At 40.9% G+C, this 17,960-nt stretch overlaps 2 protein-coding genes across 34 annotated transcripts in view; both read left to right on the plus strand.

Moving 5' to 3' along the window:
* si:ch211-1e14.1 (UPF0606 protein KIAA1549) overlaps nt 1-6,205 on the plus strand; it is a 31,844-nt gene extending 25,639 nt beyond the window's left edge. The window contains exons 15-21 of the mRNA XM_068314040.1: nt 89-315; nt 454-598; nt 692-1,015; nt 2,122-2,165; nt 2,896-3,044; nt 3,279-3,433; nt 3,846-6,205. Coding sequence (XP_068170141.1) covers nt 89-315; nt 454-598; nt 692-1,015; nt 2,122-2,165; nt 2,896-3,044; nt 3,279-3,433; nt 3,846-4,043 — 1,242 coding nt within the window. The 3' untranslated portion in view covers nt 4,044-6,205. The remainder of the gene's footprint in view (nt 1-88; nt 316-453; nt 599-691; nt 1,016-2,121; nt 2,166-2,895; nt 3,045-3,278; nt 3,434-3,845) is intronic.
* A 1,457-nt stretch (nt 6,206-7,662) lies between these two features.
* Nucleotides 7,663-17,960, plus strand: part of mical3a (microtubule associated monooxygenase, calponin and LIM domain containing 3a) — a 79,716-nt gene continuing 69,418 nt past the window's right edge. For all 33 annotated transcript variants that reach the window (XM_068313213.1, XM_068313211.1, XM_068313223.1 and 30 more), the window contains exon 1: nt 7,663-7,853. The gene's annotated coding sequence lies outside the window, so the exon portion shown is untranslated. The remainder of the gene's footprint in view (nt 7,854-17,960) is intronic.

The raw sequence follows: 17,960 nt of genomic DNA on the forward strand, positions 1-17,960 counted from the left end.
GACAAGGATGTGTTGTCTCATGTTGCTCCTCTCAACTCATCAACTGTCTGTCCAGAATGTGTCAGTCTAAGGAATGTTGTGTCACCAGATTCAGGTAGCACTGAGGCACAAGTCAGAGATTGAACACCATCGTAACAAGATACGTCTGCGTGCTAAAAGAAAGGGTCACTATGACTTTCCTACCATGGATGACGTGGGAAGCCTCACAGATGCAAAGGAACAGCAGCGCATCTATCAGAAAGCTCAGTCACAGATTGATAAGATCCTGGACCCCGATGCCCAGATGGCCTCCATCTTCATGGGATCTAAGAAAAGGTTAGGAATTGTGGTATGAGATATTACATGTGTTTTCGGCTCTGTAGGCCTGCAGACATACACAAAATAATAATATAAAGACAATAACAAGAAATACTTCATAAATAACTGATTTAACATTTCTCATTTAATGTTTAGTGGACGGGGGAGGCGCTCTCCCAAACAGAGGATGAAAGAGCAGTTTAATGGAGGCATGGTAGAAGCAGACAAAGACCACCTGATCACAGAGGAAAGTGATGCTGTTTTCAGAAAGTGTCCTGGAGTCAACAATGTAGCCTATGTGGTGAGTAGCACAGGCAAACGATGACATCTGTATAGTCTTCCATAAACCGCCTTATGCCTGAATCTGTCTGTAAACGTGTTCTGTCTATTCCAGTCGGATCCTGACCAAGGCCAAGGATCCCCTCACTGGAGCCCCTCCCCCACAGACGATGTCTTCCTGGTTCCTGGTTGCTCTCCTCCAGGCCAGGCCCCTCCCCCACCCCCCTACATGCCACCACAGCCCACCATTGAGGAGGCGCGGCAGCAGATGCACTCCTTGCTGGATGATGCCTTTGCTCTAGTTTCTCCCACCTCTCCAGGCAGCTCAGCAGGGATCACTCTCCCAGGAGTGAACTCTAACCTTCCTGCTTCCAGCCCACTGGGCCGGGGCCCCAGAGCTTGGGGTTCCCCATTCGCAGCTCTGGGACCTATTCCTGATGTAAGTAGCCAACCAGCTGCTTGTATGTGCAACAGTATATTCTGTGGTATTGAAATTGGAGAGATGACTGTTTTCAATAGATTTTGCGTGTATTTGGGGATCATTTAGAAAAGTATGCAAAACAAAGAAAATATAAGCATTTCTTACAACAGAACAGCAAACTGATAAAGGTAACCTCTATATTATTCACTATTGCTTGACTTTCTCAAGGTTTTTTTCTACTCATTCTCAGCATGAAGCCAATAGCTTCTAGTTTAAGCATGTCTTCTAAGCAAACTAATCAGTTAAGTATTCCTCCATCTGTCACCCCGTGGAGCTGCGACCTTGCAGCCCCTGTCAGCTGTCTTCTTTGTCTAAGAGTGTACAGTAATATACCCTACATGTGCTTGATCTGCATTACCTCCGTCAGCATAGCCTGGTTTAACATACAGGCATATCTCATCTCTGAATAATGAGCTCCGTGTTTGCTTTTGTATTTCTTTGTGCTCATTTTATTTACAGTATGGTTCACTGATATATTATATTTATTACATTTGAAATTATTGAATAAACTCTCAGAGACAAGCTAAAAATTATCTTTAATATTTCTTAAAAATTCATACTGTGCTGCAACGCTGATACATTTAGATTGTTGACAGACTACTATATTAAGTTAGTGTCACATTAACCTGGTATTATTTTCAGCCATTAAAAACTCTATTTCCTCATCTGAAATTATCAAAATGTAATGATTATGTTGTAATGTTAGAGTACTAAAACCAAGCAGAGTGTAGTCTTGTCTTTATAACAGCCGAATTATCTCTTTAACTTCCCTGTCAACTTCCCCATGTTTTTACTTAAGTACATTTTATTTCTATTTTGGTTTAGATTTGCATTCATCCAGGTCATGCCAAGTTTAGTCTAAAGAATAACAATCTCCAACTCCAAACAGAAGTCCAGTTGCTTCACATTTAAACTTCTAGGATTTTACAGCTATCAACAAACATGAATCAATACTCATCTTTTACAGGTTTATTACTTCAGTATCCTGTAAAAGGTCAGCTGTAAAAAAAGTTCCGATCTTCTCTTTTGTAAGAGATAAAAGTTGGTTTTCTTGTCTTCCCCAGAGGTTCAGTGAGTCTTCTCCTTCTGCCCAAGGCCTGATATCAAGGTTAGTATAACAACTGATCAAAGGTGAGCGTTCATGTTTTACGTGTTATTTGACATCCTCTCCTTTTTACACCTGAAGGATTTCTTATCGATCGGTCCGGCCTAATTCCCCCCTCTTAGCCCTGTGGCAGGATTTTCCTTTAGGTGGATCCACTAAGCTGGGCTTCATAAATAATGAAAGAAGAGTAATTTTTATTTTATTGTTTTACTAGGGCAGACCCATTCTCTGTCATTGTAACTGGCTTCCAAAAAGGCCAGTTATATACATCAAATATGTAGCATACATCAAATATATGAGCAGCTTTTATCAAGTGATGCAAGGTAATGCAAGCAACATCCTAGCCCTGGACATTTGAGCACTGGAGCAGAAGTATCATGGGTGGTATAAATTTAAAATTAGAACCACTGAAAGCTATATGACCTGCATGAGACCAATGTTTAATTATATCTTGCACCACATGCCGCAAACCAGCAGAAGATTTCGTATAATCTGGTCGACCAACCCAGTTGTTAGTGTAGTCATTCTTGTATGAGCTGTCCATCAATCTGTCCCTTAACAGGATAGCCACACACGGTATGTACATGTTGCTGCGTTGATAGAAAAAGCTGATTTGGACGTCAAAGTTCTCTAGAAAGGTTCTGTTGATATAAGTGTAGTGTAGACTCAACCTAAGGGAAAAAAGGCATTACATTTTTCACATTTAATGAAAACAAGTTTCTTTGTGTTTCAGGCGGGGCCTTGGATCGAACCACCTGCCGCCAGGAGAAACAGCAAACCAATGTGAGCATCTCCAACCAGCCAGCCTGTATGCTGGCAAGGTCCTCTACACGGGTGAGATCCCCCTGTCTGCCAGACCAAGACCAGTAGGGGGAACTGCAGGTACCAGTAGAAACTGCCCTCAGGCGGACGCAGAGATTCTCTTACTAACTGTTCATACAAAAGGAGAGAAACAAACTTCACAATTAACACATAGTATCAGGGTTTTTTGTTGTTGTTGATGCTGTGTGTTTTATATCACTTCCAAAGACAACATTTTGATCAAAGTATAATAATGAATCTTCTGAAGAACGTGCCAGGCACCGTAACTGCAAGTGTGTGTGTGTTTGTGTGTAGGCGCCCAGCTCCATCATCTTACACAGGTGGGATTGTCCAACCGGATGAATGGTTACCCAGTAGGAGTCAGGGCTGCTCCAGGTCCCAACGGGGGCCTTGGTTGGAACCACTACCAAGAAGAAAACGTTGGCAGAACGGATCCTGACAAAGAGGCAGTGAGTGCTTTATAGATAACACTTTAAGAAGAACGGCCCATTATTTTATCCGTTAAGAGTGAATAAAATTTATTTCAAGTTTTAATCAGCAGACCTCCCAAAAAGTCAAAAAAGTATTACTAATCTCATGTAATAATAATAATAATAATAATAATAATCCACCTTTATTCGTCCATAAATAGGGGAAATTATGTTTTAAGAACCCAAACCTGATGTATGTGATTTCTCTTCAGTGCTGTGAATTTGCATGAACACATGTACATTAATTCACGCCTGAAAAGGATAACAGACATAATGATCTAATCCATTCATGCTTGTTTGTCCATCTGTCTTCCTGTCTATCCAACCTGTTCTTTTGGCTCTTCCTCGGTTCCCTAATCGTCCTGATTACTCATCCTTTTCTGTCTTCCAGATGTCCAGAAGCAACGACAGAGAGTCCTCGGCACCCCCTGTACACCTGGAGCCCCCAGAGGTGGGCTATCTATCTGCCCCACCGCCCCTGGACACATCTCCTCCTACTCACTCCTCCGCATCCCTGATCAAGGCCATCAGGGAGGAGCTGTTGCGTCTCTCACAGAAACAGGCAGCCGTGCCCAGTTATCACAGCTGAAGCCCCAGCCCCTGGTCTGCAGCTCTAACCAGTCATACCACTGACCCTGACGAAGCCGACAATGCTTCCTATGGAAGCCCCTGAGGGTGTACAGCAGAGATAGTCCTGCTAAACTATAGTGAAGTGGTGCCTAATAGAGATTTCTACCTGAACGGGGTTCCTGCGCTGAACCTGGAGTTACTGGATAGTCGATACAACTGAGACTGTTCAAAGTAGAGGATCCAATCTACAGTCCGTCACTCCAGAGATGGTGTAATGAAATTAGGAACTTAATGAGCGGTATATGCTGGAGCTTTCAAAATAAGACTACGTGACATCCCTCTGCCGTGTGTTTGTCCTGCATTTCGGTGTGGATCAAGGAAGGATCCTGCCAAGTTCTGGCCACTGCATAATTCCATACTCTGGACTTTTTTGAGATCTTGCTGCATTCCTGCGGACGCTGCGTCCTGTGTCACAGCTTCATTGTAATGCTGCCTTAACAAACCAGAAATACATCCCAAGATACATTTTTCCATTTTTAGTTCCAGCTTTATTTTAACTACCATGCAGGTATTGTTTGTGTCCTGATGCAGGTCTGTAACTTCCTGTTTCCTGCCCTGATGAGCCATGCTGTGCCTTGACACTGTGATGTCATTAACCTGACCCAATCTACTGTACTATTCTAAAGTGAGATCATAGTTCACATCCAGCAAACCGCTTAAGACATGATGGCCCATCTATACAGACTAATAACATGAAGAGAAACTACCTGTTCATTGTGTATTAACTGCAATAACACAGAGTTACTCAGAGTGGCTACTTTTGACTCACAGCGCATGTTTTTGGAGCACAACATGCACTCATGTTCTGTATTTTTATTTATTTTGTAAGTAGCTAACAAACCGCTCCATAGACATAAAAACATGGCCTTGAAGTCACTTGGAAGCAAAGATGCAAATGTGTTGCAAATAATTAGAATTTGAGAACGGAAGCGTTTTGTGTGTACTCAGTATTTGGCTGTAACTCGATGCACTGTAATCAGACTACTTGGTACTGCTCAGGTCAGTCAAGACGAGATTCCTTATACACAGATCAGTGTTTTTGACAGCTTGATAGACCATGTGGAAGAATTGTTGCTGTATAACAGACCATCTGTTTTAACATTAACATGTATTGGCCATCTGTTGAATAATAATCTCAGTTTAATGCAGTATTTTATATTAGCTTTGCCTTTTTTGTCAACACAGGAGGTAAAATCGTGTACTGTATTTGTTGTCATGTTTTACGTCAAACAGTCAAGTTCCCCTGAAATGTCTCTCAACTATTGTATAGGTTGGAAATAGTTCTAGGTTTATGTTTACCCTTCTCATGATATATCGTGAGGTTTTGGAGGTGGTATTTTTATTTAAATGAAATTAAAAAAGAAAGTAATTATAGATTTAAAAAAAACAAGGTCTGAAAATGTTTCCCAGTGTTTAACAGTGTTAAAAATGTCAGATTATAAAAACATAAGCACCAGCTCTTTGGCAGAATCATTCCATGGATGTTTCCCATCCGTGCCTTTAGAACTCACTTTATCAGATTTACAGTTGTTCCCTGTGTGTCCTTTTTTATTGGCATTCAGTCTTTCCCATCCAGGATACTAGCTTAAGCTTCAATAGTAGTTTGAACTAGAAAGGACTTAAGTGTGACATTATGACTGATGTATCATTCCTCTGGGTGTTCTTGGTTTCTTTTTTGTTTTTCTCTTTCATTTGGGGGTTTTTTCTGTCTCACTCTCTATGCCTCCCTCTGCTGGTTCTGTACTGTAAACAACGGCCCACACTCCACTCTTCATTTTCACATCTTTTTAAATATTTTTATTGTCTTTGTAATCTGTGTTTTGTTCATCTATTTCTATGTTCCTCAAAAGGATCTGTTGGCTGGCCCAACTTGATTGATTGATCGGTTGATTGATTAATTATTGTATTTCTTATTTTTGTCTTTTCCCAAGCGCATAATTCTTGAAACACAAATGTGTATTTGTATTTAGTAGTTCCCACTCAACATGGCTTAGTACTCTATGATCATAAGTGTTACTCTGGGTGTGTTTCAATGTGTTGACACTGTCTGTGAAGCAATGTTCACAAACATTTTCACTATTTGACCAGTAGACTTGGCGATTCCAGTGTTGTCATTAAACTCCACCCTTAATCTGAGAATTGATTCGTTCATTTCAATCTCAATTTTATATTATATAAAAGGAAATGAATGGCAAAAATATACAATTGCATCATCAACTTAATCTGACATTAACATCAGCCCTCTGGAAGGCACATTTACCACAAATGGCCAGATGATGTCGCTACAATGCATAAAATCAAATTGTGTCTTACAGATGATGTAACCACTTCTCAAAGGATATTTGTAAGTGTCTCTGAAAACAGATCCGTCATATTTGCCCTTCCCAACTAACTGAGTAATTGCCAACATGAAAATATTACCTGAGTTTGACTTTTTCCATGTTGATCCATCATTCTTCTTACAGAGATTGGGTAAATAATCAACAGTAACATCCATTATTAGTAAAAACCAGTGTGTGGATCACATGTAAATTTTCAGTGCTGCTGTGAACAAGACAAACCAATGATCTGCATCAGCTGTAACTCCTTATGGTGCCAGTCAGCCTCCATGTGCACCAGATCTGTTGTGGACTTATTGTATGCGTTCCATTGTGTTGAAGGAGTACTTCCTGCTCATGTATCGAGTTCTGTCTCATCCCATCAGATACTTCTCCCCTCTAATCCCGTCACAGGATCTGCTGCTAAATGGTTTGCAAAGCACCTGAGCTCAACTCAGGTGAGGGGTGTGCACAGCTCAGCGAGTGTGAAACAGACAGACAGATACACAAACACACACACGTATGTAAGCATATAACACCTGACCTGGAAATGATCTGATATCTGATCGGTCACAGAATCGTTGACTATTTATTTGATCACTTCCTGCTCTGTCTGCATCCCCTTATGTCTGATCTCCTGCCAGTCCTAAGCAGTTTAACTCTTTATCTCTTCTAGGACATTGGTGAGACTCATTTCTATCTACACACCCATGCAGTGAGATGATATTCATCAAGCTTTCCCACCTTCCCAACTGCACCACTGACTGTAAATATGAGCATTTTTTACATATTTGCCAGGCCGTATTTCATCTACACAAGTCGAACAACAATCTATGCATAAGTAATTATGGTAAACACACTGCATTTTTTTTCATGTCTGTATATTTTTGTCTTTGTGGTTAAATACTTTTTTTAATATTCATGTAAGCTGAATGCCCCCCTCTTCCCCTCACTGTCCCTGGCCCTGCACACACACACACACACACACACACACACACACACACACACACACACACACACACACACGCAGTTGTCCCATCTAAGCTCAACTCGCCGCATCTAGCTCGCCTCACAACAAGAGCACACCCATGAGTTAATCTGGATCATGGCGGTAATTACTGGCCGGGTGTCCAGCCAGTTGGAGAATATGAGGGTAGGTATGAGGAGGAAGGCAACTGTCCTCTAAGGGAGGAGTCAAATAAGCAGTTCAACCCACCGACCTTGGAGAAAACTATGAGGGAGGGAGGGAGGCAGAACAGATCCAGGCATTAGCATACTGACAGAGTTCCAACACTGCAGTTCTTCAAGCACTCCTGCTTGTTAGTCTGCCAGTGAAAGACAGACAGACAGGCTGGTCCGGAAGGAGGACAAGTGTGGAGCTAACCCCTTGACAGATGACAGAAAAGACGATCTCTACCTTTTCACTGAACCAAGCACAGAATTGAGAATTTGTGAGTAGACTTGTCAGATTGCCTTTCACTGTCAAAGTGTGTGTCTGTTGCTGTGTGTGTCTGCATGGCAGCAGCTGTAATGATCACACCTCAGGAATTTATGCAGGCAACAGGAAGAGTTTCTCCACACTGTCTTTCCAAAAACTTTATTATTCTAACCAAGATACTTGTGATTAAGGGTGACTTAGTCTGATGCAGTGGAGTTGATGAAATGTGTGTGCTGTATGTGCTTGTGGGGTGTGTACATTCTGGACGCCATGGTTCATGTTGTTCTTCCAGCTGCCTGTCAGACAGATGCATTCTTGTGGTGTGATGACGATGAGTGAGCAAGTATTTTTATCATGTTTCAGCGGCGGTGTGATGGGAGGACATGGTCCTTCACCCTGCTTGTTTACCAGCGTACATGTGTTATTATGCAACGCTGGACACGCTGCATCAGAGCAGCAGTGGCTTAAAGAGAGGGTAACAGAGACACTGCAGCAGCAGGGCATCTTCTGCAGCATCCTGCCATGTGCCAACTGGTACTGCCGTCACTGCGAGTGTCATCTGTGCACGTGACAATTTTTACAGTGGAATGAAACAATTCACAAACATGATTCTCAGCTGATTCTAGTTTTTGTCATGTTTCCCTTCTGTATTCTGTTGTATTGCAGCTTGTTAATCTAGTGAGTTTAGTGTAAATGCTCCACAGTGCCGGTTATCTTTGCTCTGTAATTGGGTGATTTTCTCATTTCTCTGTCCGGCATTGGCATCAGGAAACAGAAAGAGAGCAAGACAGCATTTATTTGGAGGAAAACATGCAGTATGAAAAGGTCCACTTTGACACGTGTGTACACAGTGAGAGATACAAGCAATCTCACGTTTACCCAACCCCTTTGTCACCATTGGACGATCACCCCAAGGTCACAGTTCAGGTTATCTCCATCTCCATCCCTACCAGGCTCCACTGTATCAGTAGACACATGTTGACATTGTGTTTTGCTATGATGAGTAGGAGGGAGCACTCATGTGATTTTCAAGGGGGAGGTGAATAGCTGTCATTCATAGGAGCTTGGTTTGCTCAACAGCTGTCCCCTAGTCTGACTTCAGATACTGAACCCGACTGTCAGCTGCTGCCGGGTTCTTCCACACCCGGACCGTTGTCCCAGGCCCATCCAGAGAGTTTAACACATTGAACATGTTTTTGTGTTCGATATAAGGTAGCATGGAGAGAAGCTGGGAAAACAACATGTTGATGAATGAAGTATCTTCAAAAACAGTTACAGGATGATTCATGCTGCTTGTGTTCAAATTAATTTCTTGAACATTTAACCATTATTATGTTGTCAGATGAGGACTAGTCATCCATTACAGTAGAGATAAACTGAAAGGTTTGCTTCATCACTCTGAACTGCAGACAATGTTATCAATATTCAGTAGCATCAGACATTTCATGTGTTTCATTCAGTAGAAATACCCAAACTAAAGGACATGGTGGTGCAATGAACAAGATTCATACTTTTATGCTAAGGTGGTCAATGCCGGTGGTGTTTAAATTGAGATAAATTTGTAATATCAAAGTTTAGAAATCAAAAATCCCTTCTTAAAGTTGAAAGTCATGTATTAAAATGAGAACTTGAGTAAAATCTCAATGAAAAACATATCATTACTGTTCTGCATAGGTTTTATCCTAAAACATCATAAATCTGCCTGCTGTGCCCCAACTAATCATCTCATAGTGTTAATCCCGGTTGGCGGACACTGGATCTCTCTATCTTGTGGGCTAGAGCCTCTGGACTGTTTCAGAGACGTCAACAGCAGAATGCAGCTCTGGCAGGACTATCCAGGCAGCAAGCGTGAGCATGCATGAGGAAGAAGAGACCTCTAAAGGTCAATGAAGCCATTTCACTAAGTGCACTTTACATGTTTACTGTGTAAGATGTGCATTTTTAATTAAATGCTACAGCAAAAGTGGTGCACATGCGGATTAAACATTGGTGGAAGTCATCAGAAATGACTTCCACTAGGAAGGAGAACATTTTCTACGTTTACTCGTTTTGTATGCAAGCACAATACAAACTGGTCTGTGTTTTTGTCTCAATGCTCGCAGCATGCAGCGCCTCTTTGTGAGCTGTCTGGTCGCTAATCATCAGATTATCCTGTTAGGATATAATATCTCTAAAAGCTTTGTTGTGGTCAGTAGGCATTGTTTCCTGTCTGCTCTGACTTGTTGTTTTGTTGATCAGTGTTGACTGCACAACAGACCTGCTCAGCATTTTTGTAATAACATGTAATTTGTCTTTTTGTTCTAAGAATGCAGCTTTTTTGAGGACTTTATTTTACTTATTTGTGGAGGCAGATGGAAGTGATTTTTTTTTTTAACACTGGAGCACAAAGTATCATTACTGTGATCCCTTAAGAATGACTGTGGACAGGCAGTGACTAAGCACCACTCTATAAATAATCTCAGGGCCTGTGTTTGCATCTGATGGCATCTAAGGAACAACCACAGCATTCTAGACACCAGTGAAAACAGTTGGTATTCCACTTTAATATTCGATATTGCTGGAAATCCTCTCTGTGTCTCCCCCTGTCTCATTTCTTCAGACAGCTTATTACCCATCACAAATATACATAGATATATTTTAATGATCCCAAACTGGTTAATTCAAAAACAACTGCACCAAAAAGTTTCAATCCCAAAATGTGATCATCTTGGGTCAGGGTTTATTAAAGATCCGTTCAGATGAGCATTGTTTCGCTGGCATTTCTTCTTGTTCCCCTTGTAGTTTAACTAACCTCACCAGCAGATATCAGAGGAATGCAGTGTGTTATGCTCAGAACACAATGAAGAACCACCGGGGTATGAACAAAACAAGCGTGAAAAGGTTGAATACTTTGGATAGAGCTCCGTTTTCTTTGCCCATGTCCTCTGAATGTGGCCCAGATTCAGCGATGATGATACAGGCAGCCACCAACAGATCCTGTGTCATCATTTTATTCTTCTTTCATCATCTTGTCCTTTCTTTACTATGTTGGTTTATTTCCAATTTGTGAAAATGAAAGTAACTTGGTGTTTAATTAGGAGGGCATTCATTGGTCTCTATGGGAAACATATGGGAACCACATGATTATGAGATTACTTTGCTGTATTGTTTATCAGATTTCCCATCGAATACACACATTATGTTTGGTGAGAGAGAAATTGAGCATGTAAGTAAACAAAGTCAACAAAGACATAAAGCCGGTTGGACTTTCCCTCTCAGAGGTGTGTTCAGCACAGACATCTGCTTCAGCTTAGTGCTTGTCAAACGTGTTGTATGATGCCAGCATATATTTTGTTTACACCTGCATCTAACTAAAATGTTTCAGATGGTGATGTAGGTCCTAAAACACAACATTCTGCTGCAGTTGCTTCAGAGTAGTGAATTCAAATCAAATCCAAATCCACTTTTATTCGTCCACACAATGGGGAAATTATGTTTTCCACATGCATATATATATATATATATATATATAATGTGTGTGTGTGTGTTAGTCAGAATACACACACACAAACATCGTATACAGGCCCCTGAACAGAACACACACTAGGGGCCTGTAGGCATGCAGTTAATGACAACCAGTACAAGAGAGGTGGAGGGACGGATCGCGACTTCGGGGGTGCGCCCCAATGAGCAGCTTGTGGGGGGGACGGCGCCTTGCTCAAGGGCGCCTCGGCAGTGGCTGGGAGGTGAGAGCTGACACCTCCCACTGTCAGCTCACACTCAGAAGATGTCTGGCTGGAGCAGGAATCGAACCGCCGATGGCTGGGCGCTGTCTGGTCCCAAGACGTCCGCTCTACCGCTGACCCCATTAATGGGGTCCATTAATATTAACGCTGCTTTTGTTTTGTTCATTTGGGAAGATATTTCATGTTATACAAGAGTTTGAATGTCCTGATTATGGCAATAATAATCAATGTTGTTCTATAAATATTAATTGTGTCAAATATGTCTTTACAAGCGCCTCAATCCTAATAACAAATCCACACAATAACTGTCACCCTGTTCCTTCAGCTTTGTGGAGCATTTTACACTTGTGTTGTCTTAAGAATTGGAAATTACCCACCAGAGAAAACACCTTCTGTCTTTTTTCAATTGAAAATGTGATGGCTGTATTTACTCTAAAATGTCTATATTTCCATGGTTACCGTAAGATTGAGGGTCCTTTTTAACCCTGCAGTTGTGTGATCAGTTACACACCACAAAATCCATCATCGCACACACTCACAAGACCAATAGTAATTGTTGGAACAAATAATTAAATTCCATCTTCTTGAAGATGGATGGATGGATGAATGGCCGGACGGACTGACGGACGTATGGATGGATGGATGAATGAATAACTATTTTCCTTTACCCCTCTGAAGTCCAAGCATACAAATTTGTATGCTATCCACATGCAAGAAGATTGATTTTTATTCTTATTATTCAAATTTCCATTTCATTTTATTTATATTTATTGTTATGATTTTCCATGCGTGGTAGACATTCCAAAAAGAAGTACACAAGGAATTGATGCAAATAATGAGAGGAGAAACATACTAATAATTCAGGATGTCTTTGTTTCCCAGTAATAACAATTGTGGTAAACAGAGACAGCAAACAGCCTCCAATGGTGACGACCTCAACAACTGAAACATGCTAGTATACTCTCAACTCTTGTCAAGGGTTGGCTTTAATGCTAACAGGCAGGGTAACAGGGGTGACTGTTTGAGGTCACACAGGGGGTCAAATGTTCACATTCATAAATAGCTACAACACACATTTGGATGCTTGATTCATGTCCACAAACACATACAGTCCGGAGGGGGTCTTCACTGCAGCTGTCTCCCTGGTTCTTAATCCCAATCCCACCGGGATCGACTTCCAGGCAGGTGGTGTGTCAGTCAGCTGGTTATGAAACCAACTCTCAATGGTAATACTACTACTGCTCATTACGTTTTACAAATACATATGTGGAGAATGTCAGAGATTCACGTCACAAACGCCATTGCCTTGAACAACATGTGAGGTAGCGTTTCTAATTATGGGATTTTTTGTGAGCCTAATAAAATGATTTAATTGACAACAAAATATCAGTTTGTTTATCTACTGATTTTTAAGAGAGGGTTCCTACTGACATATTTACACCTATGTACCTTCATCTAATAGACAGACTGATATTTTATATGTTAACTTTGGATGACTGTCCCATCAGGCACAACAAACACTGTTTTAACAGTGTTGCTTTCTTAAAATATTTCTCTCTAAATATTTTTGTAATTTTGCCATCAATCAAGTGCACTTTTCTCATCTTGGGCCAAGATTCCTCATCACAACAGCACTAAGCAAACACTCATGTAGCCTGGTAGTTGATGACACAATGGTCCGTTGGGCTCTGCCTAAGCTTGGTAGGAGACGGTGCTGTGGTGGAAGTGGACACAATCCAAACACTATATTGAAGAAGGCTCATCTGACAGGATGGGAAATCCAGCACGCCAGATTCATGAGGACCAGGCAGAAAAATTCTTTGGCGCTGCTGGGGAGCAGCTGGGGTTGTCTCGAGAATAGTGTGCTCCCATTTTTGTATTATCCACATATTTGTAATTTTCTGGAACTGTTTCAGCTTTAGCCCACCTGCCACGTGAACCGCAGGAATCTTTTTTTGCCAGATGTGTTTAGTGCATACTTGCTGAATGTGGCTGTGCTCTGAGTGTGGTTGGGCTCAGTTTATTCTTGGATATTTCTTTTCTAAGTCAAGGGCAAATGGGTTCACGCAGGCCACAACTGTGCATGAAGGTTCAGAATTTACCTGCTTCTCTTTGTCCTGCCCGTCCAGAACCTTAGTCAATCTCTTTACCTATGGTTTTACCTTGCCAGTGAGAGTTTGAGGAGGTTTTGCGATGGGCTTGTTGGTTGTGTGGCGGTGACGCAGACAGCAGTGCAAAGATACTATTATTTTATTGTTATTTTTAGGTATTTTAAGTATTTATTATTAAGTATTTAATACTTAGTATTAAGTATTTAAGTGCTACAACAAATTAATTTTATTATGTTTACTGTCCAAATGTCCCTGCGCATAGGTAGGCTATAATTTGGTTAAAAATGAATCCATCATTTGAAATAATGTCCAACAGTTTTTGATCTTGTTGCTGTTGTCTGCTTTGGGGAACTGGAAGTCAAAAGTCCATATTTCAAGATGACTCACACCTGTGGTATAAGTTATTTTTAAACTTGTTATTTGCTTTATCACGTCATACTTCAAATTAAATCCATCTTTATTCTGTATGATCATATTTAGGATGAAACACCATTTGACTAGCAGCTGTAAAGTATTCTGTTCTCAAATACATGTTTAAAGGAATTCAGTCAACTAGATGTATCACAATCTAAGGAAAGGATCACTGAATCGTTTTGATCCTCAGTTATCCACTTTCTTGTGAAAATGATGAAGAAAATTGTTTCACAGTAAAAGGAATAGATCTCATATAAGGTTATCAATTTTTATTTAGCATTGCCTATTTTTTGAACTAATATTTAAGTTTCCGGATACAGAGGCCCCAGAGATCAAAGTATTATTTCGTAACTTCATACCTCGAGTCGAAGTGACACACACCCTACAAGGCATCTTAAGTGAGTTCATGACTCATCTCTGAGATTATCAGAATAGTTGCTCGCTGACGTGACTCACATCTATTGACATCTGTTTTTGGTTCCACAATTAATGAATGAAATGATGTTTGAAGTGTGTGTGCGTGTGTGTGTGTGCAATTCTGAACTTATATAATGCCAACTTTGGTTGACCAAGTAAACCTATGCAAATTGGTAAATATTTCAAATTTGCAAATCACAACAAATTTTTAGTTGACCGTCTAGACAGACGTGACTGACACTGACACTAAATTCCTTTTGCCCTCGGGATAAACTGCACTAACCTTAATGATCGCATGGCTTTTCATTTCACGCTATCATCAACTCAGACGCTTAGTAGGTTCAGTCAACCAAAACACATTGAGAGGCGAGGACATCTCTGACAACCTTCAAGCTTGCTTTGTGTCAAGCTATAATTATCCATTATCGCCATCATGCATGCTAAAGTCAAATGAGTTAGTTAAACATAATAGCATACCCAACATCTGCATTCGAACACTGGCCGTGAGCATGCATGGTGTCAGATTAATGCTGCTTTTCTGTCGTCGTCTTCTGACCCTACAAACTCTCATGTTAGCCACTACAGCTGGCTCTCAGAGATTAGTTAAATGTTTTTATGATTTAATTCCATGTAATTCTGTTGGATGAGTATTTGTTTTCTTTATTTCACAACCATAGAGTGAAATCATCTACAAAGCACACCAAACAAGTGTTGGCAGGGAGAAGAATGAATGGCTCTGAACACCCTGTGGAGGGAAGAGAAAGCAGTGCAACCCAAAGAACAAAAGCAGTTTGTTTGTTCATGAGAAATTGCCTTCTTTTTGATAAAAAAGTATAAACTGCCTCTCAGTGTCATGTTCATTCAACATATCTCTTATAAGGCTTCCCTGATTACTAGGGTTGAGCCGGGTACTCGTTTCAGACTAGTATCCAGTACGGATAAAGCATGTTTGACAAGTATGAGCACGATAGGAGTAAAATTCATCAATACTCGTGCTCGTGCTGAAGAACCCTTAAGACAATATTTTCACGGACCGGCCTTCATTTACTCGATAATCGTCAATGACACCAGGACAGCTGTAGTCTAGTAATAAATCATCCGCAGTGGTTTTATGTAAAATGCAGACATCAACAAACAAAAACCCTTTTTTTTCATAAATTGATAATCAACATTTCTGTAAACGAAATAATTGTAAGAAATAATTATATTAAAAACTCGATTAAAGTAACTGCTCTGATGAGGTTTATTTTGACATTTAGCAACTTACAATCAGTGCATTCAACGTAGGAAAAATACAGTGCGCCTTCGTGCATTAACCCTTTGCCCTTCGCCTCTTTTTTAGTAGGTAGTCACGCGATACCGTACACACATTTTATTGGCTGACGGTATCCAGAAGTGCGCTCGAGACCCAGTGGTTGGGGACCACTGACATAGATGGATGTAACAGAGACTCCGGTAATTTTTCCCAAATAAAACATCTTTAATAAAACGGAAGTAATGTAAATTATTTTTTCTTTCTGTGTGGCCCAGCACCAAATGACCCATGGACCAGTACCGGTCTGCAGCCCAGGGGTTGGGGACCCCTGCTCATAACTGATTGTCTTCACGCTCTGTGATTGGCCAGTCACACACAGCACCCGCCCCTCCCTACAGAGACTGCAGCCAGAGCAGAGCAGTCGCTGCCCCACTCTCACACACAGACACACACACACAGACACACAGCTCACATTGCTCTCCTTAGGTTTTCTTCAGCTTGACTCTATTTCGGTCTATTTTAGGTTACTTGGTGAACTTCTTTCTTGTTTTGTTTTGTTGCACAAACGCGGTGCATTTGTCCAGACAGAGCCGAAAACTGCTCATGTCGCGTCGGTCACCGCCTCCACTCCTGCTTGCTCTTAGTTTGACACTTTGTCACTCCAGTTCAAATTAGTAATTTATACACCATATAGATATTTAAACTGTTACATAGCGCGCACGCACACACACACACACACACACACGTGCTCTCTCTCTCTATCTCTCTCTATCTCTCTCTTTCTCTCTCGCTCTAAATTTTTTTTTTTTAAATTGAAAAGATAAAAACTGTGTTGAGTATGACAATTCTTGTTCATGCATACTTTGTAGTTCATAATTTCTAATTGCATTCGTTGTATTCATTCTGAGTTCATAAAAAAACTTGTTCTGTAAAATCTCAATTCTGAGGCTGTACTGTAAATATTCATTCATACACTTAAGAATATTCATGTTCTGAGTTCACAAAAAAAACTCCTGTAAATAGTTCTCTTACTTTTGTGATTCAAAAAATTGATTTGAAACTCAATTTTGAGGCTGTTCTGTAAATAGTTTTAAAATAAACATTAAATATAACAACTTCTGATCAATCCATATCAATTTCAGACTTAAAATAACGTACCCATCCATTTCCGGTCAAGTCAAGTTTAAGTCCCGCCCATCCGAATGATCTGTATTCAAGTACAGATACAGATACAGATAATTTAAATGGTTGAACAGATACAGATAGTGGTGTACTTGCTCATCCCTATTGATTACCATGTTAGCCCTACATGACTTGTGGGTGGGAGGGGGGGGTAGATTGGGGGGCAGGGTTGAAGTGGAGACAGGCCCATTTATGTGACTAGAGTTTCTGCGTGTGTGGCTATTTCAAAAAACAGAGATAAGAGTCCTGCATGAAGTGTAGGAGAATGGACAACGCAATTCTTTTTGTGTGTGTGTATGTGTGTGTGTGTGTGTGTGTGTGTGTGTGTGTGTGTGTGTGTGTGTGTGTGTGTGTGTGTGTGTGTGTGTGTGTGTGTGTGTGTGTGTGTGTGTGTGTGTGTGTGTGTGTGTGTGTGTGTGTGTTTTCTCAGTCATGAGGTGGGGACAGAGCTCAGAGAGCTCTCCCCGTGCTGTCTTTGGATTGGCCTTGTTCATTACAAGCTCTCTTTGTGCCAGCCAGAGATCACATGTCACAATATTTGAACAGCTGCAGACGATGGTTGTGTGTTTGCTCATTTCTATTAACACAGAGGGCAGAGATCTGGGGTGATATGACAGAGTGGGAGAATTTGGGGAGGGCAGAAGGACCACGAGATGACGATATGGTTTAGGGTTGATGTCGATATCCCTCGTTTTTACAGTGTGGCGCAGTCTACAACACCCTAAACCTTCAACTACCACAGCAACAGCACTCAAACCACACAATGTCCTTTTTGTATTGTAAAATACAATATTTATATGACAGCTATGATGAACTGTCAAAAATTCGGGACCTGGGCCAGAGACAATAACAGATCATTTTGTTGATATCTGACACCATTGATTGAATGCTTTTAAATCCACTGACAGCTCCATTCATGCTGCCTTGTCTCATTTCCTCTATTAACCTAAACCTGCCAGTTTTGGTGCCGGAGAGTCACACTTCAGGTGAAGACACACCAGTAAAAAATTTTTTTT

This window comes from Antennarius striatus, chromosome 4 (genome assembly GCF_040054535.1).
Source record: "Antennarius striatus isolate MH-2024 chromosome 4, ASM4005453v1, whole genome shotgun sequence".
In the NCBI taxonomy this organism is placed as follows: Eukaryota; Metazoa; Chordata; class Actinopteri; order Lophiiformes; family Antennariidae; genus Antennarius; species Antennarius striatus.